Consider the following 26,925-nt stretch of genomic DNA (forward strand, 5'->3'; position numbering starts at 1 on the left):
TGAAGAGCGTCATCAAAACCAAGATGATAGACGTTAAAAAAAGTTCACGAACAACTTATTTTTAAGACTTGTCTTTTAATTTTTAACTTAACACCCACGTTTATTGCATGAAAAAACTTGAAAGTTTGTACTGTGATTATTACATTTGTTTATATTTTGTACTCTGATTATTACAGCTTTTTACAGTGTTAAATACATAAATTTTTTTTAATTTTTTTAAATTTTTTATCGGTTGTTCACAAGTTACATAAAAGTTAATGTAAACTAACTTTTTTTTTCAATGAAAAACAAATTTTTCAAGCATAACAAAGATTCCGCAACGTTTATTTACTCTCAGTTCTGCGGCAAATGCTTCGACAGGCCTTCCTTGATGAAAAGGTACCTGAGAATCAATGAAAAAAAGTAATTAATAAATAAAAAAATTTTTTGAACACTCAAACGCATTTCCAGGCTGCTTGGTATGCGGAAAAATGTTCAGCACCACGAGTTTGCTTAACACCCATGTGAAAACACGAAATGCGAGCTATGTTTTTCGAGTCCGGGCGATTTAAGGGCACAGTTATAAATACACAGGAGATAAATTTGTATTGTACATATTTGTACGGAATGCAATGCAGGATTTCGAAGGGAAAATTAAGTCCAGTAAGGATTAAATTAGAATCTTTATTGGTGCAGCAGGGTAATATTGTTCTTACAATAAAATAAATATTCGTACACACCCAAGATTATTTATCAAAATATTTATACTTTTTTATTAATATTTGTTCATAGTTAACGATTAGAACACTTTGTATTTAATTACTGTCTTTAATTAATTAATATTAACATAACACAACTTCGCAATATAATTCAACACGACACAACTTTTTAATTTATGAAAATAATCTTGATCCCACAACAAATTTTATAATAAGCTTATACGCAGACTAATTTTAATTATAAATTTAAATAAAAAAAAAAAAATATGTTTGAACTGAAACATTTGCATCGATGCCAAAATCATTGGTTGGATCAGTCTCGTCTTTATGAGGATCAGCTAAAACAGAGTAACAGACACGCCCGCTGGCTTTTCTTCAACAGCGGAACTTCCAATCGAGTTGCGTTCAACCGAAGCAAATTTGCTACTCGCTGACTCTTCTTGAATACTAGAATTTTCTATTATACTACTAGAAGCCTCCTTATTGGACTTTGAAGCACTACGCACTTCTTCTTCTATAGAGTCGTCCATCAACGTGCTTGTACACAGAAGATTGTTGTTACCAGAGAAACAGGTTCTATTTGTTAGTACAAGTATTTCTGATACTCTGTACAAGAAAAATGTGTACTGGTACAGGTATATTTGGTACGGTAGTATACTTTAAAATACCTCATTGAGTATACATAAACCTTATACTTAGTTCATCAAAATCCGATACGTGGTACGGGTTTTTCCTGTACCAGTACAGAAAGTTAGTCGGCCAGTGGGAGCATTCAGAATGTCAGTATATATATATATATATATATATATATATATATATATATATATATATATATACATACGTAGCTGTAAAAGTTCAAGAGGTTAGGATTTAAGTATATCCACCACAACAGAATATAAAGTTCAATACATTGATACGAATCTAACAAGATGTAATGATAAGTGCAGTAGGCACTTGTAGTCACTTTCCTGTTGCGTATAATAATTGGTTTTCACTCGCAAAGAACAATTTACATATTGAGCCAAAATAACAATGACAATCCGATACGTGTATGCAAGTATGCATATATATATATACATACACATCTCCACTGTATATTATAAGTGCACGTACTATGCGCGGTAGACGGTACAGTAGAAAGCCATGCACAGTACACAAATTTAATAGACTATCCATGGTACAGGAAAATCCTTCTTTCTGCTTTTTATGAGCCTCGTGAAACGTTGCCTTGACGATAGAGACATTTGAATAGTCAATGCTTTGAATTGACCTTCTGAAATATATGAAGTTTAAAAATTGAAATTAGTACTGTTTTGAAAGTTGAACAAAAAAAAATTGTTTACAATCCATTTTACACACCTGGATCGTCTTTAGGTGGATTTATCTCCTTCAGCTCATCTATGTCCAACAGAATCAAGTCATTAGACAGATGATGTACATGATTTTCCAATTCAAGTACTTTGGCAGTTTGAGAACTTTTCTGTATGATCCACTAAGCATGTATCTCTTGAAATGGAAATAAAATTGAAACACACACTCCAGACTATTATTACTATCATACCGATAACTAAAATGCTCACTTATTTTTTTTATTTGTTTTAGCTCAGGAATGAGATTATCTTTTCTAAGTTCATCATCGAACCAAGATTAGGCGTATGAGGGAGAATTAAATTTACTGCTCCTGCCCAGTCACCTGAGCATCGATTATTGAAGTTTTAGTTTTATTACTTTGCACTTTTTCATACATAGCTACTATGTTTCCAAACCCTTAAAAACCATAGGAGTTGATAAATTATCACTTTGCACTGTTTCAGACATAGCTGCTATGCTTCCAAATCTTTGCAAACCATCATAGTTGATAAATCCCTTCACTCGTAACGAAATCGTTTCTTTTTCATCAATAATTTCTTTGGATGCAGTGGTATTCTTAAGAGCAATTAAGAGTCTCTTGTGATAAAGTTTATACCTAACTTTAGAGGTACTTTATAAAATTTAAAGTTTCCCAAAGTGTCTCCTTCGTCACCATAAGTGGACCAAAGATCTTTTTTTTTTCACTGATCCACTGACTAGTTTTGACTCTTTTGTCTTAAGTTCCAGTACAATTACATAGGTTGGACCTTAACCACAAATTACTAGCTAACATTCAATGCATACATTGTATCCATATTACTTTTGTCTAAAATGAAGTAACAATGATCCCCACATTTTGTCGACCAATCTTTCCTATTGCCACGTTTGCTATCTGAAATAAGATTGGTAAAGTAATCAAACATTTATTTAAAAAATATTTTCATTCTACAAGGATCTTACACTTACTCGAGTAATCGTTTAAATTTTAAAATGCAAATGGAGAGATTGTTTTGTGCGATGTAAGTTAACACGTTAGCAGACGAGTAGACTCACATGTATGGGTACACATGTATATAGACTATATAGAGTGAACTCATGTACAAATATATAGCTGCAGCCAACATTTAAACATTACACGCTGTTGGCAGCAATGTTTTAATTTTTAGAACACACTTATTAAGTACGTATACGCAATATTTGACTGGCAACTAACTTAACGATAAGACCATTTTGCAAACACTCAGCCTGAAGAAATCTTGTTTTGAGCATTTTGAGATACACATCTCTTATTTTCGTTATTCCAACGACTTTATTGCGAATATTTCTCGGTGAAGCTATAGAATAGGACTAAATAGGTCAAAAGAAGCCCGAATACTTGAGTGTTGCCGACAAAAATACCTATTTATCAATATTTGAAAATTCGAATACCTGAATTAGAAGTAAATAGTAGCACGGTCGCCAAGGCTTCGTCTGTTTTTCTCAAACTTGCCTCGTCACGCTCCCGTGCGACTTGATAGTTGTATAGCTCAGTAACCGACTATAAAATTTACTACTAATAATAAGGCTAAATCCAATTCAAGAGGTTTTTTTTTGTTTTACGCCCGTCAAGAAAGTCATATAAAACCTTTCAATATCTTTGATTTATTTTCTTTTAATTTGATAATTAAACATTTAATAATTTTTAGTTTCGATAAGTTGATAAGTGCAAATTATGTGAAAGTGTTAGGTGCATGCTTTGCTACAATAAAAATGCTCAGCTTAGTTGGACTTATTATGAAACCTAAAGCTTATGTAGTTTAATTAACATTTTTTATTAGTGTAGAAAGTGTACTGGCGATTGTAGAGGTATTGTTGTTTAAATATGGCCAATACTTAATAAAGCAATTGTTTATCGTTAAGACAAATACCTAAGGTTGCGAAAGTGCGGTTTGTATTAGAAAGTGTTTGACTTAAGAATATGTAATAATTCGTTTTTTACATGATTTTGCTATTAACAGATTTAAATTATCAAAAATGTTCTAGAAGGACTAGGCTTACCTTTATATTATAACTAATATTATAAGTCGCGGAAGTGTGGTGTTATCAAATAGGTATATAGCTTAGTAAACGACTATAATATTTTATATTAATACTAAGGTAAAATGCAATTTAAGAGTTCTTTTTTGCCTAACGCCCGTCAAGGAAGTGACACAAGATACAACAAAATCTGTTATAGATTTTCTTCTTATTCAATAATTAAAAACAACATATTTTCCTTATGCGATGGATTGTTAGATCCAAATTATGTGGAAGTGTTAGGCGCACGCTTTACTACGACAGAAAATCTTAGCTTGGCTTGACTTATTATGAATTCTCAGACCGTTACGGTTGAATTTACAGTTTTTATTTGGGCAGAAAAGTAAACTGGCATTTATGATGTTATTGTTGTTGAATTGAGGCCAATATTTTAAAAACCAATCAATTAACGTTAAAATACACGTAAGGTCGTGGAAGTGCAGTTTGTTATTAAAAGTGTTTTACTTTAAAATATTAGATAAACCGCTTTGTAACATGATTTTTTCTATTAACATATTTGGATTGTAAGAAATAAATTTGGAGGACTAGGCTAATCTCTGTGATATAACTATTATCATATGTCACGAAAGTGCGGTATTATCAAATAGGTGTATAGCTCGTGAAACAACTATAATTTTTTATATTGATAATAAGGTGACATGCAATACAAAATTGTTTTTTTTTTTTTCATGCCCGTCAATAACAAGACATGAGACTGAACAAAATCTGTTATTAATTTTCTTTTAATTTAACAATTAAAAATGACATATTTTTGAATTGCGATAACTTGTAAATTGCAAATGATGTGAAAGTATTAGGCACACGCTCTCCTACAATAGAAAATCTCAGCTTGTCTCAACTTTAAATAAAACCTAAGACCTATACAATGTAATTAACATTTTTCATTAGTGCAGGAAGTGAACTGACATTTATGGTGTTGTTGTTGTTGAATTAAGGCCGATACTTTTAAAAGCAATTGTTAAACGTTAAAAAAACGTAAGGTTACGAAAGTGCGGTTTGTTTTCAAAATTGTTTAAATCAAAAATATCTAATCAACCACTTCGTATTAAGATTTCCTCCATAAACAAATTTGATGTATAAAAATGTTCTAGTAGGACTAGGCTAATCTTTGTAAAATAACTATTATCATAGGTCACAAAAGTGCGGTGTTATCCAAAATATAGTAAGACTGAACAAAATATGTCATTGATTTTCTTTTGAATTAATAATTAAAATTGACATTTTTTTTTAGTTGCGACAAGCTGCTTAGAGCAAATTATGTGAAAGTTTTAGGTGCACGCTTTGCTACTAAAGAAAATCTCAGCTTGGCTCGACTTACTATAAAACCTAAGACTTGTACAGTTTAATTCACATTTTTCATTAGTGTAGAAAAGTGTATGGGCTTTTATGGTGTTACTGTTGTCGCAATGTGGCTTATACTTTGAAAAGCAATGGTTAAACGTTACAAAAAAAGTAAGGTCACAAAAGAGTGGTTTGTTTATGAATGTGTCTGACCTAAAAAGATTTAATCAACCGTTTTCTAACACAATTTTCTCTTTTAACGGATTCGAAAGAAAAAAAATGTTCTGGGAGTAGTAAGCTAATCTTTGTTATATAACTTATATCATAGGTCGCAAAAGTGCGGTGTTATTAAATAGGTGTATAGCTCAGTAGATGACTATAATATTCTATATTGATTGTAAGGCTAAATGCAATTTAAGAGATTTTTTTTTGTTTTACGCTTGTTAAGAGAGACACATAAGACTTAACAATGTCTCTTGTTGATTTTTTTAAATTCAATAGTTAATAATAACTTAATTTCTAGTTTCGATAAGTAGATAAGTGCAAATTATGTGAAAGTGTTAGGTGCATGCTTTGCTACAACGAAAATGCTCAGCTTAGTTGAACTTATTATAAAACCTAAAGCTTATGTAGTTTAATTAACATTTTTTATTAGTGTAGAAAGTGTACTGGCGATTGTAGAGGTATTGTTGTTTAAATATGGCCAATACTTAAAAAAGCAATTGTTTATCGTTAAGACAAATACCTAAGGTTGCGAAAGTGCGGTTTGTATTAGAAAGTGTTTGACTTTAGAATATGTAATAATTCGTTTTTTACATGATTTTGCAATTAACAGATTTAAATTATCAAAAATGTTCTAGAAGGACTAGGCTTACCTCTATATTATAACTAATATTATAAGTCGCGGAAGTGTGGTGTTATCAAATAGGTGTATAGCTTAGTAAACGACTATAATATTTTATATTAATACTAAGGTAAAATGCAATTTAAGAGTTTTTTTTTGTCTAACGCCCGTCAAGAAAGTGACACAAGATACAACAAAATCTGTTATAGATTTTTTTCTCATTTAATAATTAAAAACAACATATTTTCCTTATGCGATAGATTGTTAGATCCAAATTATGTGGAAGTGTTAGGCGCACGCTTTTCTACAAAAGAAAATCTTAGCTTGGCTCGACTTATTATGAAATCCAAGGCTTTTACAGTTTATTTCACATTTTTCATGAGTGTGGAAAAGTTTACGGGCGTTTCTGGTGTTGTTGGTGTTGACTTGTGGCTAATACTTTGGAAAGGAATTGTTTAACGTCACGAGAAAAGTGAGATCGTGAAAGTGTGGTTTGTTTTAAAATGTGTTTAACCTTGAAATATTTATGAAACCGTATTGTAAAATAATTTTCTCCATTAACAGATTCGAAATAAAAAAAAATGTTCTAGGAAAACTAAGCTATTCTTTGTTATACAACTAATATCATAGGTCGCGAAATGGCAGTGTTATTAAATAGTTGTATAGCTCAGTAAACGACCATTATATTTTATATTACAACCAAGGTGAAATGCAGTTTAAAAGTGTTTTAGAAATTTTTGAATGTTCCAATGGAAAATTTCTAAAGATATTGTTTTCTGTGCTGACATCGAGAAAAAATATTTTAATATAGAGATACAGTCTATAACAATAAAATACAAGATCAAGTTAATAGAATATAATATATTTAATGGCTAAATATATAGGAAAATAGTTAAACAGATACAGGACAATTAAATTAAGATTAAGTAGACAATATCATGGATTTACTTGTGCAAAAAAAATTGGTGTTTATAAAATTAAAGTCAATTTGGGCTCACTCCTTGCATTATCCAGGACTTAAAAATAAGAAACAAGAGATTCTAGATCACCATTTTTAAATTCTTGTGCAAACATTTAATTACACAGGGAAATGACAGTATATTTTTATAGGGATCAGTAGTGCTAATTGAATAATACTGTTGGGCTCAGTACACAACTGCCTAAATAACTAACTTTTATAGGCTTCGCGTCCCTTTTCTTAGCATACAAAAAACTAAGAGTTTATAGCTTACCACCAAACTTTGCTGGCATAATAATAATAACAATATTGTATTCTAACTTCTAACATATTTTTACCCTTTTTAGTCCTTAGACAAATACAAACTAAGCTTTTTTTATTATGAATACTTCTTAAGGTTGCCAGAATTTAAAGTATGATCAGAATTATTTAATTTATTTGTCAATAGTGTACTAACATACAATTTCTTATGTAAACAGTGTCAAACTTTGTAGGAAGTTACATGCGCAATAAACACCTTTTTGTGTCAAATTTTTTCAACACAGCGCAAATGTGTCGCCTACTAAGCTAGAGGTATTGAGAACTAAAATACCAATATTTCTTTCGTCAAGGGAAAGTCAAAATAAACTTTTTCTTATTATTATGAGTTGGTAGTTAGCTATAAAGTGGTTTGTGATAAGAGCATCGAGAAATGATAGAACATTTTTTTATTTTTAACTCAATAATTACATTTAAATAAAAAAAACAGTTAAAAACATGAAACTTTTTTTTCGAATAATAGGTAACAAACCACTGATCACCTCTATTGAACCAAGTACAAGAATTACGCTCTTTGTGCAACTCAGATTCTCTTGACTAACGAGAAAATACATACAATTTAAGACTAGTGTTAAATTCAAAATTACCACTTATTTCTTTCAAAACTTTATAAAAAGTTATATAACACCTTACAGCACCTGTTTTTTATTTTGAATAAAAATTTTACTTAAAAAAAATTAAAATCTTCTTATTGCGATTAGTTTATAAGGGCAAATTATATGGGAGTGCTTAGTACACGCTTGCTTATAACACAAACTTTCATGCGCTTGGCTAACTTTTATGTGTGCGAAAAAGTACACTAGAATTTTAATTATTATCGTTGTTGAATTAAGGCGAATTCTATAGAAAGCAATTGTTTAACTCTAAACAAAATACGTAAGGTCGCAAAAGTGCTGTACGTTACTTAACACGTTTGAAAAGAAGTCATTTTATAGAATGCTTCGCCAAATGGTTTTCTTCATGAGCCTAGCTCAACTTTGTAATTTGTTCCAGGAAGACTAGACTAATTTTTTAAATCTAACATATTTCATTGGTCCGGAAAGTGCGGTGCTATTAGGTAGTTGTGAAGCTTCGTAAACACCTATAATATTTTATGTTGATGATAAGGTAAAATGCAATCGATAAGTGTATTGAATAATGTTTAAGGTTCTGATGCAAAACGCTTAAAAACTTTTGTTTCTATGCTGACATCCTGCTAATATCGATTAATATAGAGATAGAGTCTATACCAATAGAATACTACATTGAGTCAGTCAAATATAAATTACTAAAACGCTTAAATAAAAAAAAAAAACTTGTTGAAGGGATGACGTGATAAGCTTATAAATTAACTTGTGCAAAAAAACAAATATTAAACTATTAAATTAAAGTCGTCTTAGGACTTTCTACTAGAATTATCCAGAACCCCAGAAAAATGGAGAAGGGATTCTAGATCATCATTTTTAAATTCTGGAAAAAAATTTTAATACATAAAAAAACGACGGAAAATTTTTTATGCATTTAGTAGTGCGGGTTTGAATATATGGTTGGGCCAAGTTCGCAATCAGCTGAATAGTTAACTTATGTAGGCTTACTATCACTTATTAAAGACTATAGAACTCAATGAGCTCAATTCTAACCACTAAAGTTTCTAAGCATATTATTATTATAATACTCTAACCATTGACGTCTCACAACCTTCTTTAATTTATGGACGACTACAAACTTAGCTATTCTTTTTAGAACCAGAATAATTTACAAGGTTGCTGGAACGTAGAGTATAATTAAAGCCTTTTTTTTCAAAATTTATATGTCAACTGTGTGCTAATAAACTATTACTGATATCAACAGCGTCAAACTTTGTTGTGAGTTTCTAATGTTCTCAACTACTACTATTCGTAGTACAACTCTAACAAAACATTTTTCTATTTCACACTAGATAAGCATGTTGAATAAAAGAAAAACAGTGTTATGCATAAAAACTTTATTTTATGTAAAACGTTAAAAAACAATCGATAACCTGTTTATATCTTCGTACAGAAATATAGCTTTCTGTGAAACTCAAATTATCTAGACATTAAGGTAGATCGGTATGATCTAAGAATAGTATCAGATTTCAATTGAACACTTGTTTGTTTTACGCCGTTTAAGAAAGTTACATAAGAATTAACAAAACTTATTATTGATTTTGTTTTAAAGTAAAACTAAAAAAAAGCAATATTTTCTTATTGCGATAAATTAATAAAGGCCAATTATGTAACTTAACTTATTCTCAAACCTAAGACCCGTACAATTTAATTTTAACCTTCTATAAGTGCAGGAATAAATTCTGGCATTAATATTGTTACTGTTGTTAAAATGTGGCCGTTACTTTAAAAAGAAATTATTTAACGTTAACTAAAATACGTAAGGTCGTGAAAGGTCGGTTTGTTTGTGAAAGTGTTTTACTCAAGTAAATTTAATAAACTGCTTTATAACATGATTTCCTTAATTAACAAAGTCAAATTATAAAAAGTGTTCTAGGAGTACTAGGCTAATTATTATCATATAACTTATATCAAAGTTCACAAAAGATCGGTGTTATCGAATAGGTATAGAGCTCAGTAAAAGACTGTGATATTTTAAATTAAAATTAAGGTCGAATGCCACTTAAGAATGTATTAAAAATTGTTGGACGTTATGATGTAAGATGATAGGAAATATTTCTTCTTATGCTGACACTAAGCACATATGTATCTTTAGCGATTGTTATCACCTACTTGAGAGAGAAAAAGGTGTTTCGTCCCGAGGGCATGCCAGGACTCATCAGTAAGGCTAATGACGTGCTCCCTGCCTTTGACACTGAAGAGGTGTGGGCTCAGATTGACTCGATTAAGCTTATATACTAATCGTGCGGGAATTTCGCTGCTTGACGGAAGATAATTATTAGGGGCTTGGCCATCTAGCGAGTAGAGCCTGAAGCGCGAGAGATGTGAGACGCAACAAATCTATATAAACATACAGTCTATAACAATAAAATACTAGATTAAGTTAATACAATACAAAATATTAAGGAGTTAAATAAAAAAAAACTAGTGTAACAGACAAAGTGATGTCTAATCAAGATTTTATAGACAACATGATGATATTACATGCACAAAAAATATATTGCAGCGTTATGAAACTAAAGTCGGATTAGACTCACAACTAGCATTAACCAGGACTGTAAAAGAATGTTCAAGAAATTTAACATCAACATTTTAAAATTCTTATAAAAACATTTAATTACATAAAAAAACAACTGAAAGTTTTTGAACGCCATTAGAAGTGCAAAATGAATAATATGGGTGTGTCAAGTACGCAACTGCCTAGATAACGAAGTTTTGTAGGCTTTGCGTCTCTTTTTTCAGAATATAGAATACAAAAAGTTTAACTTTAACTACCAAAGTCCGTTAAAATGATAATAATTATATTTATTACTATTATTTGTGATAAGTATTACGTATAGTAATAAGAACTCTAACAACCTACTATTCTCTAATTTTTTTCATTTATAGACAACTACAAACTAAGTCATTTTTATTAGTTCCAGAATAACTATCAAAGTGGCCAGACCAACAAGTATGATGATCAATAACACGTCTTTCAGAATGTATCTGTCCAACGTGTGCTAACATTCTATTTCTTATATCAACAGTGTCAAACTTTGTCGTTAGCTTCTAACGCCATACACTACCATTTGTAGTACAACTGTATTACTGGGGTTTAGATGTGCAGTCTGATGAACTGGAAGTTTGGTTAACCAAGATGTAAATTATCTTCTACCAACGATTTGTCAGAATAATTACTAAGTGTATTTTAAAAATCTCAAAATCTTGATACGGAAGATATACATCTTATTGTTTCATGCTAACAGCCAGAAGTAAGAAATACGAAAGAGAAATAATTTATATGATCATAACTTAGTAGGGCAAGGTAGGGGCAGAATAGGCACATTTTTTTCCTGATCCATAAGAACTAAAAATATAGTTGTATAATTATTTTTAAAATATAAAATTTTATCCATCATCGTCAAAATAATACTGTATGCTGTTTTAAATTCGATTATTCGGAAAATAGGGCGCGAATAGGCACATACATCATGCTCCAATCTTGTAGAAAAGCTACAAAGATGATACGCTAGTGTCCTGATAAAAAAAACAACTTACTATTTGCTATGAGGCTGTCTTTTGTCGATTCAATAAACTTTCTTCTGGGAATACCAAATTTAATTGCACTATATTTCACTATTTTTCCATTCTTGAAATCAAGTTTCAAATTATGTAAGAAACTGTGTTATTCCCATCCATCCATGATTGCTTTTTAGCCCGATAGTGACGAACCGTAGTTTAAATAACTATGTATCTTAGTTATTAAGATACTACACGAGCTATAGAAAAAACAAAAAGACTTAACCTATAACAGATTACAGTTGATGGCGAACAGCTAATGTATACGTATATGTATACAACCTAGCACTTGCTACGCTCGATATCAATTTATCGAGCTCGTGTTCTAGCGTACGATGGATTCTATTATGTCTTCTCGTGCCCATCTGTAGCCTACCTCGATGATTATTCATGCCCCCAAAAGATATATTTTTAATTTAACTATAACTATCTTGATATATAATGTAGGATAAATTTAAAAAACGTAAATTAAGGCTAAAGACCTAAGCTTTCAAACAGCATCATGTAATACGATCTGACTTATACCTAACTTAATTTTATAAACAGTTAAAAATCTAGCCTTGTGACTTTTTCATTACTAAAAATTGTACTGTCTCATTAAAAACTGTGGAAATAGATCTTACTAAAATTTGTTATGTCGGAGAAACTAGTGATGCTATGGATAAATATTCAAATGAAAGAAAATTGTAACATGTTATAGTTTTTGAGATAACCCCTACCCCATTATTTCTGCTGAGCACATTCCACCCAACCTTCCCCTAGTGGGCTGAAATACAATTCTTGATTAAAGCATATAATAATGATAAAACGGTTTTTTTTATTTTATACTACATGGGCATGTTTCAAAAGAAAAACCTGTTATAAACATTGATACTTCCTTTAAAATACTACGTTAAAAACCAATCGATATCCTACATTCAACTTCGTTTAAAAATATCGCATTTTGTGACACTTATATTTTCTAGTCAATCAGGTAGAACGGTATGATCTCAGAATAGAATCAGATTTTAATTTAATACTTGTTTGTTCCATGCCCTTAAGAAAGTGATATAATCATTAATAAAATCTATTAATTATTTTGTTTTATTAAATAATTTTAAAAAATATCATATCTTCTAATTGCGATAAGTTAATAAGGGCAAATTATGTAAAAGTGTTAAGTATACGCTTTCCTACAACAGAAAATCTTAGCTAGGCTTAACTTATTATAAAACATAAGACCCATACAGTGTGATTCTAATCTTTAATACGCTTAGAAAAGTGTACTGGCATTTTTATTTGGTATTGTTGTTGAATTGTGGCCGATACTTTAAAAAGCAATGGTTTAACGTTGAATACAATACATAAGGTCGCAAATATGCGGTTTCTTAGTTGAAGTTTTTTACTTAAAGTTATTTCATTAATCCCTTTGTTATATGATTTTCTTTACTAACAGAGTCTAATTATAAAGAATGTTCCAGAAGGACTAGGCTAATCTTTGTAATCCAACTAATATCCTAAATCGTGAAAGTGTGGTGTTATTAAGTAAGTGTATAGTTAAAACAGATAAAGTGAAATCACATCCGGATTTTCTGAGCAACATCATGGATTTACTTGCGCAAAAAATAAATTAGTACATTATAAAATCACATTTGTTTTTAGACTTAGTACTTGTACTATCCAGAAATTAAAGAAAAATGGGAAAAAGATTTTAGATTAACATTCTTAAATTTTTATAAAAACATTTTATTTCATAGAGAAACGACAGAAAATATTTGTCACAATCATAGAAGTGCATGTTGTAGTAGTGCATGTTAAATTATATGGTTGGGCCCAGTACGCAACTGCCTAGAAAACATACTTCTGTAGGCTTCGCGTCACTTATTTCAGAATATAGAACGAAACAAGTTTAATTTTAACCACAAAAGTTTCATGGCATGATAATCATATTGTACTCTAACTACTGACTTATTCCAACCTTCTGTAATTTTTGGACAACTACAAACTAAGATATTTGTATTATTTTAAAAATAATTCTAAGGTCGCTAGAACGAGGAGTATGATGAGGATCTTGTTATTTATTTGCTAATTTTGTGCTAACACACCACTTCTTATATCATCATTGTCAAACTTTGTAGTTAGTTACATACGCTTCATAATCTTTTTTGTAGAAAATTTCATTAAACTGGGTGCAAATGTGCTGCCTACTAAGCTAGAGGTAGTGAGAACTATGATACACATATTTTTTTAGTCAACGCTAAGTCAAAATAAACTTTTTCATATCATCACTACTGAGTAGTTGGCTATAAAATGTTTTATGATAAAAGCATAGATTAGTCTTATGATATAATAGTTGCATGAATTAAAAAACAGTTAAAATTAAAAAAATTGTTTTTTGAATGATAGGTTTTAAACCGTCGGTCACCTGCATTTAACGACGTCAAAAAAAATACGATTTTTGTGCATTTTATATTTCTCTGACAAACTATAAGAAGATATAATTTCGATTTTAAGTATTATTTTACGTCATAATTAATAACGACTTCTGTTAGGTATTGTGTCTCTTTTAAAAAAGTTTTAATTAATACAAGCGGTAGTTTTAAATTTGACACTTCTGTTAGATTATATGTATCTACTTGTTTGTCAAAAAAATCTATGTCATCAGTTGACAAGGGCAAATTATGTGGCAGTATTAAGCATACGCTTGCTCACAACACAAACTTTTATGCTCTTAACAAAACTAATTTTCAGACTTAAGAACCGTTCCGTTTAGTTGTAACATTTGCTGTGTGCAAAATGTTCACTGGCATTTCTATTATTATTGTTTTTAAATTTTGGTCTTTTCTAAAAGAAGCAATTGGTTAACTTTAAATAAAATACATAAGGTTGCTAAGGTACCTTTGGAGTAACCATACGTGCGGTTTGTTTTTAAAAGCGTTTGACTTAAAGTTGTTTTGTAAAATGCTTCGTAACATGATTTTCTATACAAAATGGAGTCCAATTTTGTCATAAGTTCTAGGAGGACTAGAATGATCTTTGTACTCTTACTTATATCGCATGTTACAAAAGTACGGTGTTATTAACTAGTCGTATGGCTAAGTAAACGACTATAATATTTTTTATTAATAAAAAGGTGGAATTCGGTTAAAAAGAATATCAAGAAATAAGTGAAGTCATGATACAGAATGCTTAAAAAATTTATTTTCTGCGTTGACTGTCAGCAAAAACATGTTTATACGTAAATAGTATTTTTTTTCATAAGATAGAAGATCAGGAAAGTACAATATTTAATACGATTACCAGCGAACCTAAGGGCAATAGACTTTAGAGAAACCATGTCGTATATATCCAATTATTTAAAAAATATCAATTAACTACATAATGTTTTGATTTAAGTTTAATGCTACATATAAAAACGTTTCTGCTATCAGTATAAAGATAGTAGTAAAGAAACTGTAGTTTTTAAAGTTTTATAACACTCTCTTAAATTTTTCTTGGATGATAATTTACTGTTATTTATAACATTATTCAACATTCACAGATTTAAAGAAGGTTAACTTTGAACCACGTTATACTCATAAGCAAAAGAGAAATGTAATTCAGTTTTTTTAAGCCAAAATTAGACAAAAAAGGATCCCATCTAGTGCAGCTGTGCGTGAAGCACAAGAAATTCATGCGCTTCTTGCGACAAAAAGCCTGAATAACATCTGAATTTACGTTAATAACATTATTAAGGAACCTCATAAATTTCACTCATAAATTATTTTATTTATTTATTATTTTGTATAACCAATTACTTTTTCAGTTTAAATTTACAATATAAAATGTTTTTGTATCGAAAAAAAGAGATAAGGAAAAAATTTTTAATGATGTTTTGTGAAACTGCTGTAATAAACACTTTTAAATAATAGAAAAATTTAACTTGAGTTCTTACTAATTAATACAGGTTAAGACATAATTAGTATGGATACAGTAATCTCTAAGAATGCTTTTGCAATACTGTTTTTTATTCAATATGTTTGTTAGTTGCTCAGTTTTTGAATTAAGATCTTATGAGTTATAGTATGTTACATAATCTGGAGCTTTCAAAAAATGGATGTTGTGGTTAGATCTTCTCATTGTTAGTTTTTATTACATCATAATAAGTCTGACTTATCCAATTGCAGACTGTCAATTAAATCTAGCTAGTGGAAGAAGTAAGACTTGAAATAAAACATCATTATCAACAATTAATGCTTAATCTAACAATGACTGCTTTAGATACAAAAAATTAAGGTTCTAGGGCGATAATCAAATTAACGACGCTTTTGCTAAAATTCAGTACGATTGTAATTAGCAAGTTCCTAAAAAATTTATAAATGACATGTGATCCGATACAATATTACCATACTAAAGGTACTGACGTCTGTAGTATGTAACTAAGCTTCTTCTAAGATCAGAGGATAATTTGCCTTACAGTGAGAATCATGGTACATAAAACTTTCAAGATAAAAATCAACGTGAACACTTTGATGTTATCTCTCGCTTGTATTTAAATGAGGACCATACCAAGAACTTGTCAGAAATACTTGATGTGATTTATGTAGTGCTAATTGCGTTCTGAGAAATCGATAGGTTGTAAATAAAGACTTTAGTAATGCGAATTGAATGTTTACCCTAAATACTGTCTGCAGTTAAGAATGTTTCCTAAAAATAAGTAAACTTGGATAATGACTTGTATACTGAAAAAGGAAGGGTTAAAACTGCAACATATATCCACAATTTTTATTTTCACGCATCTGCTTAGAAAATTCCTTACAGAAGCCATTAAACGTAAAAAAATGATTTTAAACTTTCTGAGGCACTATACGAAACTATGTACATTGATGCTATCCAAACAACCTCACTTTTTAGGAATCTATAAAATATTTCATATAATAGAATGACCAGATGCTAATTTAAATTTTCTTTTATTAATATTAAAAGGTATTTATGCTATTAGTCTTCAAATTTAAAAAAAAATAACGAGTTTAAATACATTCCGTAATTCTTTTTACCTAATGTTAATGTACTATGTAGTTCTGGTTTAATATAAATACTTTCTCATAATTAGGAAATTAGATGGTTTTTTGTAGGTAAGTACATTTTTATTAATAGACTTTTCTACTTGCTTATGCTGTGAATCAGCGTCAAATTATTTTTAAATAGGATCGGTTGTTTTTGTGTGGGGTAGTGAGCAGGTATGCGAGGGCTCTCATATGACAACGCGTTAAAGTAATTTGCACAAACCGTCCATGAAAACAACCATCTACTGCATCATGTTTAATTAACTTGCTTATAAAAAAATTAAGGTACGTTCTTAAAAGCAGCTAGTTTCTAATAGTATGTGTGTAGTAAAAAACTCAAAAATATGGTTGGTTTTCTGCCACACACATAGCACATGACCTGCTTGTGGCTCCTGGCCAAAGTGGATAACTTTTTTCACTGCCTTGTTATTTTAAATTGTCAAAGTTTTTTTGCACTCCAGCAAGTTTTACTCTTCAAATAATCGCGACGTTTACATAGCGCAATTGAGATGGAAAGAGGTCAATGTATAATGATTCGACAGGGTCGGCGACATTGTGCCCCAAACTAGATTGGTGTTTTTTTGCCGTCAGGTTGGCTCAAGCAGACTTTGAGAATGAGTATACAATAAACACATAGATGGATAGAGTACATATAAAAATGGTACGATTTTCTTAAACAGCCAAGAGATTGCGCTCCTGATTCCACTGATCCCAATTCCTTACGCAAGTCCGTAAGTCACGCGCGAGAAGTATTTGACTTGTATATAGGTGTCTTGTACCGCGTATGCAGATTGCGGATGCAGCAACAGTGGGAGAATCCGCGCACGCGGAGCACCCACTTTAGAGCAGCATTGAACTGCGTAAACGTGGAGTGCAGATGCAGAAAAAGCTGGACAGTCTGCGCACGCGGAACAGCTAGCTCACATTTTCTTTGTACAAAACAAATTTTTTACATATATGTTGGACTTAAATCTAAATGGTATAAGAATCGTTTATTTGCTTATTATTGTACAAGTGCTAGTAGAAATGTTCCCATTGTAGTACAAAAAATATTAAACTATTTTGTAGGGGAACATGTGAACATTATACATTAAAATAAAAATACTTAAAATACTAGCAGCCCCCCGTCTCGGCTTCGCCCGAGACTCGCTGAATAAAACACATGTGTGTTGACAAATAATATAGGATGTTTTCAGTTAAAAAACTTCACATCTATTTTTAACACTTTTTGGAACAAATAACTTCTTATTGAAAATATCGAAAAAAGGAAAAAAATGATGGTAAAAAGTATCGTGCATTCTTTACGTCATAAAATAGGTATTGGCTCTGAAAAGGGCCGTTGATTTTTACATGTTAACGTTATGATATAACAAAGGGTTATTTGTTAAAGCTGTAAAGATACAAATATATAATTTAAAATTATTTTTTCATTCACAAAATTTCAGTATACGTGACATTTTTAGTTTTATTTCCAGAAGGAATTAAAACAATCTGATGATGTGGATCACCAGTTCTTGAAAGCCCGACATACAATTGTCCATGTGAAAAGCAGTTTGAACGTAAATCTACCCCCACAAAATTATAAGTTTGTCCTTGCGACTTGTTAATTGTCATCGCAAAAGAAACTTTGACAGGAAACTGTAATCGCTTGAACTGAAAAGGTAAATCAGTTGGTATCATCCGAATTCTTGGAATAAAAGCTATTTGTCCTGATGCTGGACCTGTCAAAATAGTAGCTTCTATAACATTATTTCGCAGAGTTTTAATTTGCAGTCTGGTTCCATTACACAGGTTCGGGGGTTGAAGATTACGTAGTAGCATAACCGGAGCTCCAACTTTCAAACTCAACTTATGGGGTGGAAATCCTGATGGAGTTAGGGAGTTTAAAAACTCCTGAGGATAATTTACAACATCTTCAGATGCGATAACTGAATCAATAGAGAGGTACTCTCGAGAATCAGCTACAAACTTTTGAAGAATAATGTTGTTAATTTCCTCTGCTGTAGAATTTCTCGGTGAAATTATCGCTCTCTCACATAACCATTGGTATGATTTGTTTGATAAATTTTTAATGTCTGGGTAAACTTTAGAAATAAGATCATCGACAGTTGTAACCAGTTTTCCAATGGATTGATCTAGGGTGATAAAACCGTTTTCATTTTCCATCGTGCCATCGCCAATTTTTAATAGCTGTGTTGGAAATTCCGTGTTTCTTCCGCAGAGATGTGCTCTCATATTAGTATGTAAATGAAGAGACTCTACATAATGCCAGAGAAATGATGATTTTAAATAGGCATGAATAATATCAGCTCTAGTTCCTCTCGGAATTACTGGTCACGTCTGCCTAAAATCACCAGCAAAAACAAATGTAATGCCACCCATTAAATTCTGGTTTGATCTTAAATCTTGCAATGTTCTAATAATTGCTTCAATGTGAGCTCTGTGACTCATTGTCCACTCATCCCATACAATAAATGTTGTATCTTGAAGAATTTTTGCAAGTGGGCCATTTTTGCGAATCGGGCACGTGTAATCTTCTCCGGAAAAAACACATAATGGAAGTTTAAAAGTGCAGTGAGCTGTTCTACCTCCACTAAAGAGAGTGGCAGCAATGCCAGAAGATGCAACAGCAAGGGACAGTTTTCCAGCCGATCTTGCTTAAGCCAACATAAGATTAATTAGGAATGTTTTTCCAGTGCCTCCAGGAGCATCCAGGAAAAAGACTTTTCCACTACTATTTAAGACACTATCAATTATACGATCAAAAGCTTCTCGTTGGTCTGGAACCAACTAAGGAAGATTTTGCTCAACGTAGTTATATAAATAGTTATGATCATAACCATGTCTGATGGAATGTTCAAAAGGATCATTAGTACAGAGTTTATCTCGAACCGGTGAGTTTAGCCCAAATGCAGTCAAATTTTTTTCTGAAAGAGAAATGATCTTGTCTTCTACTTCAATTGAACCTCTGTTGAACACTTCTTCAGAAAATTCAACTTCAAAATCGTTGAGTTGAATTCGTCGAGAGTGAAGAATATCTTCGCATAATTGTTGTTTAAACATATCCCACAAAATTTGAGGTTGCGATGGCTCACAAAAAACTAAAATAATAGCAAATAAGTCACGTAGTTTAGATGGATTATCAGACAAAGCAGCATCTGCGAGTGTGTTTTTCCATTGATCATCATTTTCCAATAAACCAAGTGCGTAACAGGCAGCTTTGAAAGTTGCGTAAGTAACACCATCAACGGTTTTTAAGTACTCAAATGAAGTTGGGCCTCGAACATATTGAAGTAACATTCGAAGATGGAAGCATTCCGACTGGGTGGGATGAATCGTATGAACTCTACCTATAGCTGAATCTTTTTTCACTCCTGGCCAGCCTGGAACATCTTTACCCCGTTTTCTTTTCACAAACTTATTACTGTCCCATCGATAATAGGCGGCAACTTCGGAATACAAAAGAGTTTTAGCAAAATCATCTATTACGCAAAGTTCAAAAAACGCCATCAACGTTGTTTTTCTCGAATTTTCGAGAATCTGTTGAATGTTTTGCTGATTTACGTAAACTCTTTGATAATTTTCAAGGTAAACATCTAAATGTAAGACTGGAGGATACCGTGCGTGAATCTCAAAGTCAAAAAAACGCCAAAATCCCTCAGAGGAACAAATATAGCGTCCATTGGCATAGTTTGCAATTTCGTCAATGTTTCCAACTGAAAAAGTGGCACGGTCCGATCCTTTGTTGATATATTTGCAAATATATTTAATTGCTTGCACTGAATGACAAAATTCAACGTTAATGTGTGCATTGAAACATCGTAATAAGACGGATGAGTACGGTACAACCCAACGGTTATCAATCTGTACTTCTTTGCCACGAATTGTAAGTACAGAACTATGACCTCCATCTGCAGGGGCTCTTGTAAGATAGGTTGGGTAGCCATCATCTACAGTTAGGGTTTCTTTAACAAAATTTCGAGGAAACTTTTTTGTACACTTTCCATTATCCATACATGGTGAAGCCATGTTGAATTCACCGCAAGGTCCATGAATCATACTTTTCGAAATTATACTGAATAGCAAGGGATCTTGTTGAGGATCTGGTAATTCAGCTGAAATGATCTTATCTATTTCATCCGGCTGAATTTTTGTTTTAAGCCATAAAAGTATGTGCACATGAGGTAGCCCTCGTTTTTGCCATTCGACACTATAGATCCAAGCATCAACTTCGCCGTATATTGCTTTCTTAGTGAGGACATCTATAAGTTTCCTTAATTTCAAGTGAAAAACCCTTGAAACAATGTCATGCCTGTCTGAAGGTTTTTGATTTTTGTGTAATTCATTTTTTATTTCCGACCACTCAGGGTTACACGTGAAAGTGATAAATAAACATGGACGCCCAAACCCACGTACGTAAGCCATTGCATCTTGAGTTTTTTCATGCATATATCGCGGTGAGCCAGTGAATAAGGATGGTAATATTACAGGCTGTCCAATACTGGAGGGTTCAATGTTACGATCACTATTTATTGCATCTCGTAGATGAATGTAACTTTCAGCACGCAGTTGTTTTTGATGTGTTCGCAAGTAAAGTAAACGTTCTGTGATCATTTTTGCCATCATATCAACAACAAATTGATTGAGTAAGTTCTTATAATAAAGTAGGTAATTTATATGATCATTTTTTAACATAAACCTATAAGAATAGAACTGCATGCAAGAAACAGTTTTGTTTGGAACACCGTAAAGTAATACATCAATAGAATATCCATTTTCTCCAAAAACAAACATAAGAGGATATTGCAAGGAGTCATAGAATCGGTGGAGCTCAGAAACTCGCTCCAACCGCCCATGTCGACCATGTAAAATGATGTCTCTAGGGCCTTTTTCCTCGTTAACTAATAATGCAGCAACTTCATTCACTCTAGGCGCATTGTATCGTCCTCGATGCTCCCCAATAGGAGTTCGATCAGCATGAATAATCAATTTGAAGTTTTCAAGTTCATCTACTGTTCGAGAGTCATAATTGGATTTAAAAGTTCTTATAAAAGGATTGCAATCATGCATCACCTTTTGTAATGATTCAATCAAAGTTTTTTTTAGGGCATTGTCTGACCGAATAGAAATTTATTCAGCTTTAGACATGAAATAGATTTGTAAGCACTGCGGACTCTTGTTCTGTTCAGGAAGTAAGCTACCTATTAAGTGGTATAATTGACCTTGGATTTTGAAAGTTGGCATAAAGTTTCCTTCTCTAATTTCTTTCCCTCCAAATGACGTCATTTGGAATTGCGTATTGTAACGTCTGACGTTATCAAGGAAATGTTTTGATAGGGGGTGTTCGTCCATTATAAGACATCTTACCAATTCAGGAGGATTTTCTAGTGGATCAAGGGAAACTTTACCACCAGAACAACAGAGCCCTGGAGCTTCATCTCTTTATTTTTTAGCGCCACAATGAGTGCAAAAAGAAACCATTCCAATCAATAACTTTGTACTAATGATCCTTTTGAACATTCCATCAGACATGGTTATGATCATAACTATTTATATAACTACGTTGAGCAAAATCTTCCTTAGTTGGTTCCAGACCAACGAGAAGCTTTTGATCGTATAATTGATAGTGTCTTAAATAGTAGTGGAAAAGTCTTTTTCCTGGATGCTCCTGGATGCTCCTTTTGCATATTCTTATCATTGATTTCCTTGCTATTTCTGAGTCTTTGCTGACTACTGTACGACTCAGCACTGTGTATCGTATCCTCGGATAGGTTGCTACGTAACAAACAATATTGAAGGTCTACGACCGAAAAACAAGATTATGTGCCGGGGGTGTCGTGGCGTGCTATGTAAGAGATAAAATTCAATGCAAGATTATTGAGTCGTTAAGTATTTACAGTTGGATGACAGTGATGAATATATGTCTTTGACTTACTAGATGCTCCACCAGGTACCCTAACCTGATTCTGGCTGGCGATATTAACATTGGTATCTTGTTTAATGATTATATCTCTAAACATTTTCCTACGGGGACTGCTTCTTAACTTCTCTCTGGATTTAATCAGTTTCGCCACCATGTATCGTCGTTGGATGACTAACACGTGGATTGACCACATCGTATTCGATTCTGTAAAAACAGTGGACTTTAAGAGAAAACGGATGGGCCTCATAATTGCAATCTTGGCAATATCTATGTAGACTACTGGTTTTCTCATGCAACTCCTATACATCGGCCACTTACGACGCGTGATTTTAGAGGCCTCTCATTGGAAGCTTCCTCTAGTGATCTTATTGTATAATTTTAATTGGCTGTTTAAAACCGATGTAAATGCTGTGTTGGTGCTTTTAGAAAGTTGACTATTGGCCTTTTGGATGCTTATGCATCTTTCCGTGAGCATAGACGGCATCGGGCTTTGATTTCATGGCTCACCTACGAGATGAAAAAGAGATGTCGGTCCCGGAGTCGATAGTACAAAAAAGTGTCGCGTACACAGGATTCTAAGCTATTGCAAAGGTACAAGAAATCACTTTACTATGAGTTGTGCTCATGCAGCTTGGTTTCCGAGTAAATTTGAGGGCATTATTCATATACCTCTAACTGGCTTCTCTATCAGTCCGGTTTCTGTACGTAAGGTTGTGCGAGGGATAACACGATGCATGGTTAATACTAAAAGTGCGAGTAATGATGGTCTATCATTCCATTACTCTGGTGATAATAATACAGTCGTTGTCCACTTACTCTGTTTGAGATAGTAGTTAATGAAATGAAAAAATGACAAAATTTGAATTCACAAAGATTTATCATCATGTCTAGTGTGGAATCAGGGAATAACATCGAGTGTTTATTTTTCCCACAAGATTTCTTTGCTTTTATAATTAAATCTCACGCTTTTACAGATTTAAAGGCTACCAAGAATGCTACACGCACCGGAGGTACATTCGGTACCACTGAAAATACAGCATCCATAGACTTGTTACGTAGTGGTATTACCTTAAAAGCGTCTCCATGCAAATATTAGAAGCTCAGGGATACCAAATGCGCATAAGTTATCTTAGAGAAGATGTAAGCTGTCCCATCAGATACCCCAGATACTCCTAAGTCGGATAAAGGTTGAGCCTTCTTTGCAACCTTCACTGAGTTTAACTCCACCCTAACGAAGGTGTATGCGTATGTTAGTCAAAGCGATGAGGATACAGACAGGCCATAGATTATCAGCCCGTTCTAGTTGAGGAGATTTGAACATAGTGGGAGTGCGCTCGTATCACACAAGTTGTAAAATTAAGCCACTGCAGCGCTGTTTAAGCATCGTGTCGTGTATACGTTGAGTGTACAGAGCTACTGTGTGTTAAGTATTGAGTGATTTAATAAATATACAACTGAATATATCTGCCAGTGTTGAGTTGTTAGTTTTCTACTAGCGCCTACAGTGGATATTTTATTGTCAGAAGAAGTGTAACGAAACAACTTTATTTTGATGGTAAAATTGCTGCTGGATTATTACAGATTATTAGTTTTTGTGGTTAAGTTTGCTCCACAGTTATTGAAGGTCTTTAATAAGTATCAAATTGGCTCATGGATAACTTTAATGTATATGAATTGGATTTCGACCGTCAAAAGAAATTCCGCCAATTTGAATTGATGAAAGATTTAAGTAATCAATATCAGGATTGTAACAGAAAGCGGATCTGTCACTTAAGTGGTTGTTCAATCGTCCATTTTGCCGTTGCTGTTCTACTCTCCATGAATGTTCTGCATCAGTTTCTCGACTCCTAAAGTTGTAAAAATTTAAAGCATTAGAAGTTCTTCTCCAGATTTGCCCTCTTGCAATTTAAGGCATTGTTAACAATTTTTGCGCGCCCTAAAAAGGCTGTTTTTGTTATTCTTTGTCAATTACAATATATACTTTGGCAGGTGTTCAACGTTTAATGGCCCTGAAAAGGGCCAATGAGATTAACCAAGTTAGCTGAACGCTAATCTTGGAGTAAAAGTAATTTCTAGCCTATGTAATTCGAGTGCAGAAAGTCGTCGGTGACCGGGGTTCCCAGACTCACGACAAACAGCTCTACTCTCGATGTCTGCCAGTAAATGACTGACTTAGTTTTGGAATAAGCTGTCCTTAAATAGATTCCTGTTGGACGAATCGTTGCAATTCGTTTAAAGACATTTGTCCAAAAGTACAAATAAGATTATTTTTGGCAAAGTGGTTCAACGTTTAATGGCCCTGAAAAGGGCCAATGTGATTGACCAAGTTAGCTTAATGCTAATCTTGGAGAGAAAGTAATTTCTGGCCTATGTAATTTGAGTGCAGAAAGTCGTCGGTGGCCGGGGTTCCCAGACTCACGACAAATAGCTCTGCTCTCGTTGTCTCCCCGCAAAGGGCAGATCTATTTTTGGAAAAGTAGTTCAACGTTTAATGGCTCTTAAAAAGACCGATAAGATTGAAAGTTACTTTACGGTAAAATTTATTGATGGACCTGAAAAGGGCCGATTTTTATCTTCATTTTTTTTTTTTACTAACGATGGAGAGCTGGTGAGGGTCAATTAATTGACACGCTTTATCGGGCGTTCGATAAACGGCAAATATTTGCCACTTAACTTTGCTCAGTCGACGGGGATCGTGGAGCTCGGGTATCTGGACCCGAGGTTGCTTCGTCCTTGCCCTTGGAGTCTCTGCAAAAGGTGAACGCGCTAGAGGAAGGTATGTAGATGGCCGAACAATATCTCGTTTCCGGGTCGTTTCTCGGATTACGATCTGCTGACTCTTAGTCAGGGTAGTGGGCCTGAAGAATATCTTCTTCGTAGAGTTCCTCTCGCGATCAACTTTTGAGGAGGAGGCTGGTAAACCTTCCAGCCGAAATGTCTGCTCACGCTCCTCCTGGTTGTTCTGCTTGGCTTGCTCTTCTAGGACCAGGTTGGATGGAAGAAGGGCTTCCAAACCTGGTAGTGTTGGTGAAGCAGGTTGATCTCTGGCCAGACGTCTCCTGGTATTTTGCCTGAGACGTTGATGCTTCGAACGCCTATTTTTCCGTGGCACTCGGTTATTTTGGCGATTTGGGGTAACAGCTGATGTATTTCGCTTGTCCATGAACGAAAAGTGTTAGCGGTAGCCGGGATGCCCAGCTTTACGACAATCACCTTCGTTCTTACAGGACTGCCGAAAAACGACTACGAAAATCGGTGACTCGGTGGGGCAACTTATAACCACTCTTCACTATCATTGATTGCGGGTGGCTTAAATTTTACCTCGACGCCACCTAGTGGATCCTACTGAGCTACAGTGAAAAGCAGGCGTATTTTTGCAAAACTTTGAGCTTGTTTATTGCTATTGTTATTAAATTTTTGAAGATAAAAACCATACTAAAACCATCTAGGAAGTGTCAAGAATCGGTATGCAAAATTTTAGCAAAATCAGTTCAGTAGTTTTCGCGGTTAGCGATTACAACGGTTTTAGCGCTTCTGCTTTATATATTAGTAAGATAGTAAAAAATTGTATGTTGTATAAATCTTATCTTTTAAAAATGTAACTTTTCTCTATCTTTTTATTTTATTTTATTCTATTTTTTTTCAAGTGTTTATTTTCAAACATAATCACAAAACCAGATATCAACTTCAATGTCTTATGTCACTTGTGCACAGTCGAAATGGTACCATCGTCTACACGAATCGCATCCAATCACATTTGAACTTGCTTCATGTGCACAAATGGGACAAGCAAAGCTTTTTGGTAGCTTTTGTTTCAGCTTGCCCAGTTTTGTGAAAGCTTCTGGTGTAGAGTAGGGTTCTAAAACAGCAATTTTGACACTTCTATCTAAAAAATTGTGTGTAAGTGTTTTGCCTATCAGTTGTTCTTTGGTTGCAATGGCTTTTTTCTTCATTGAATCTTCAATTGCTGTAGGTGTAAAGTCGAGCATCAACAACAAAACACTTGCTTGTTGCTTTTGAGTTTTATTGGTGTACACTTCGACTTTTTTTGCTCTATGTGGCGTAGGTTAATCATTTTTCTGCATAGCTGAAACAAAATTTTAAATAGAAAATTACTTAGTTATCTACTATTATAAATAATAATACGTACGTATACAAATACTTGTATAAATAATTATATATGTGAGCGAATTTTATGACGTACCAAATAATATTTTGATACACGTGAGAATTTCAAGAAAATATATATATATATATATATATATA

At 32.9% G+C, this 26,925-nt stretch overlaps 1 protein-coding gene across 1 annotated transcript; it reads right to left on the reverse strand.

Annotated features, from left to right (window-relative positions):
• Window positions 1-1,036: 1,036 nt before the first annotated feature.
• LOC149375791 (uncharacterized) lies at window positions 1,037-25,822 on the reverse strand. The gene is made up of 7 exons (XM_089596551.1): window positions 25,252-25,822; window positions 20,607-21,052; window positions 20,356-20,515; window positions 19,577-20,218; window positions 19,091-19,393; window positions 18,376-18,994; window positions 1,037-1,235 (listed from the first exon to the last, which is right to left on the reverse strand). The coding sequence occupies exons 1-7, from the start codon at window positions 25,820-25,822 to the stop codon at window positions 1,037-1,039; spliced, it is 2,940 nt and encodes a 979-aa protein (XP_089452677.1).
• Window positions 25,823-26,925: the final 1,103 nt, after the last annotated feature.

The sequence above is a fragment of the Copidosoma floridanum genome, unplaced genomic scaffold (genome assembly GCF_036245765.1).
Source record: "Copidosoma floridanum isolate Cflo_tuat_1 unplaced genomic scaffold, Cflo_Japanese_pri ptg000004l, whole genome shotgun sequence".
Taxonomy (NCBI): domain Eukaryota; kingdom Metazoa; phylum Arthropoda; class Insecta; order Hymenoptera; family Encyrtidae; genus Copidosoma; species Copidosoma floridanum.

What these genes read in the sequence shown, in the direction of transcription:
- LOC149375791 (XM_089596551.1), bottom strand. Translation starts at nt 25,822, where the DNA reads ATGGACAAGCGAAATACATCAGCTGTTACCCCAAATCGCCAAAATAAC. An exon ending in TGAACATTCCATCAGACATG is followed by an intron (nt 19,394 to 19,576) that starts GTTATGATCATA and finishes TGTTGGCTTAAG; the next exon opens with CAAGATCGGCTGGAAAACTG. An exon ending in CATTACATTTGTTTTTGCTG is followed by an intron (nt 18,995 to 19,090) that starts GTGATTTTAGGC and finishes GGCATTATGTAG; the next exon opens with AGTCTCTTCATTTACATACT.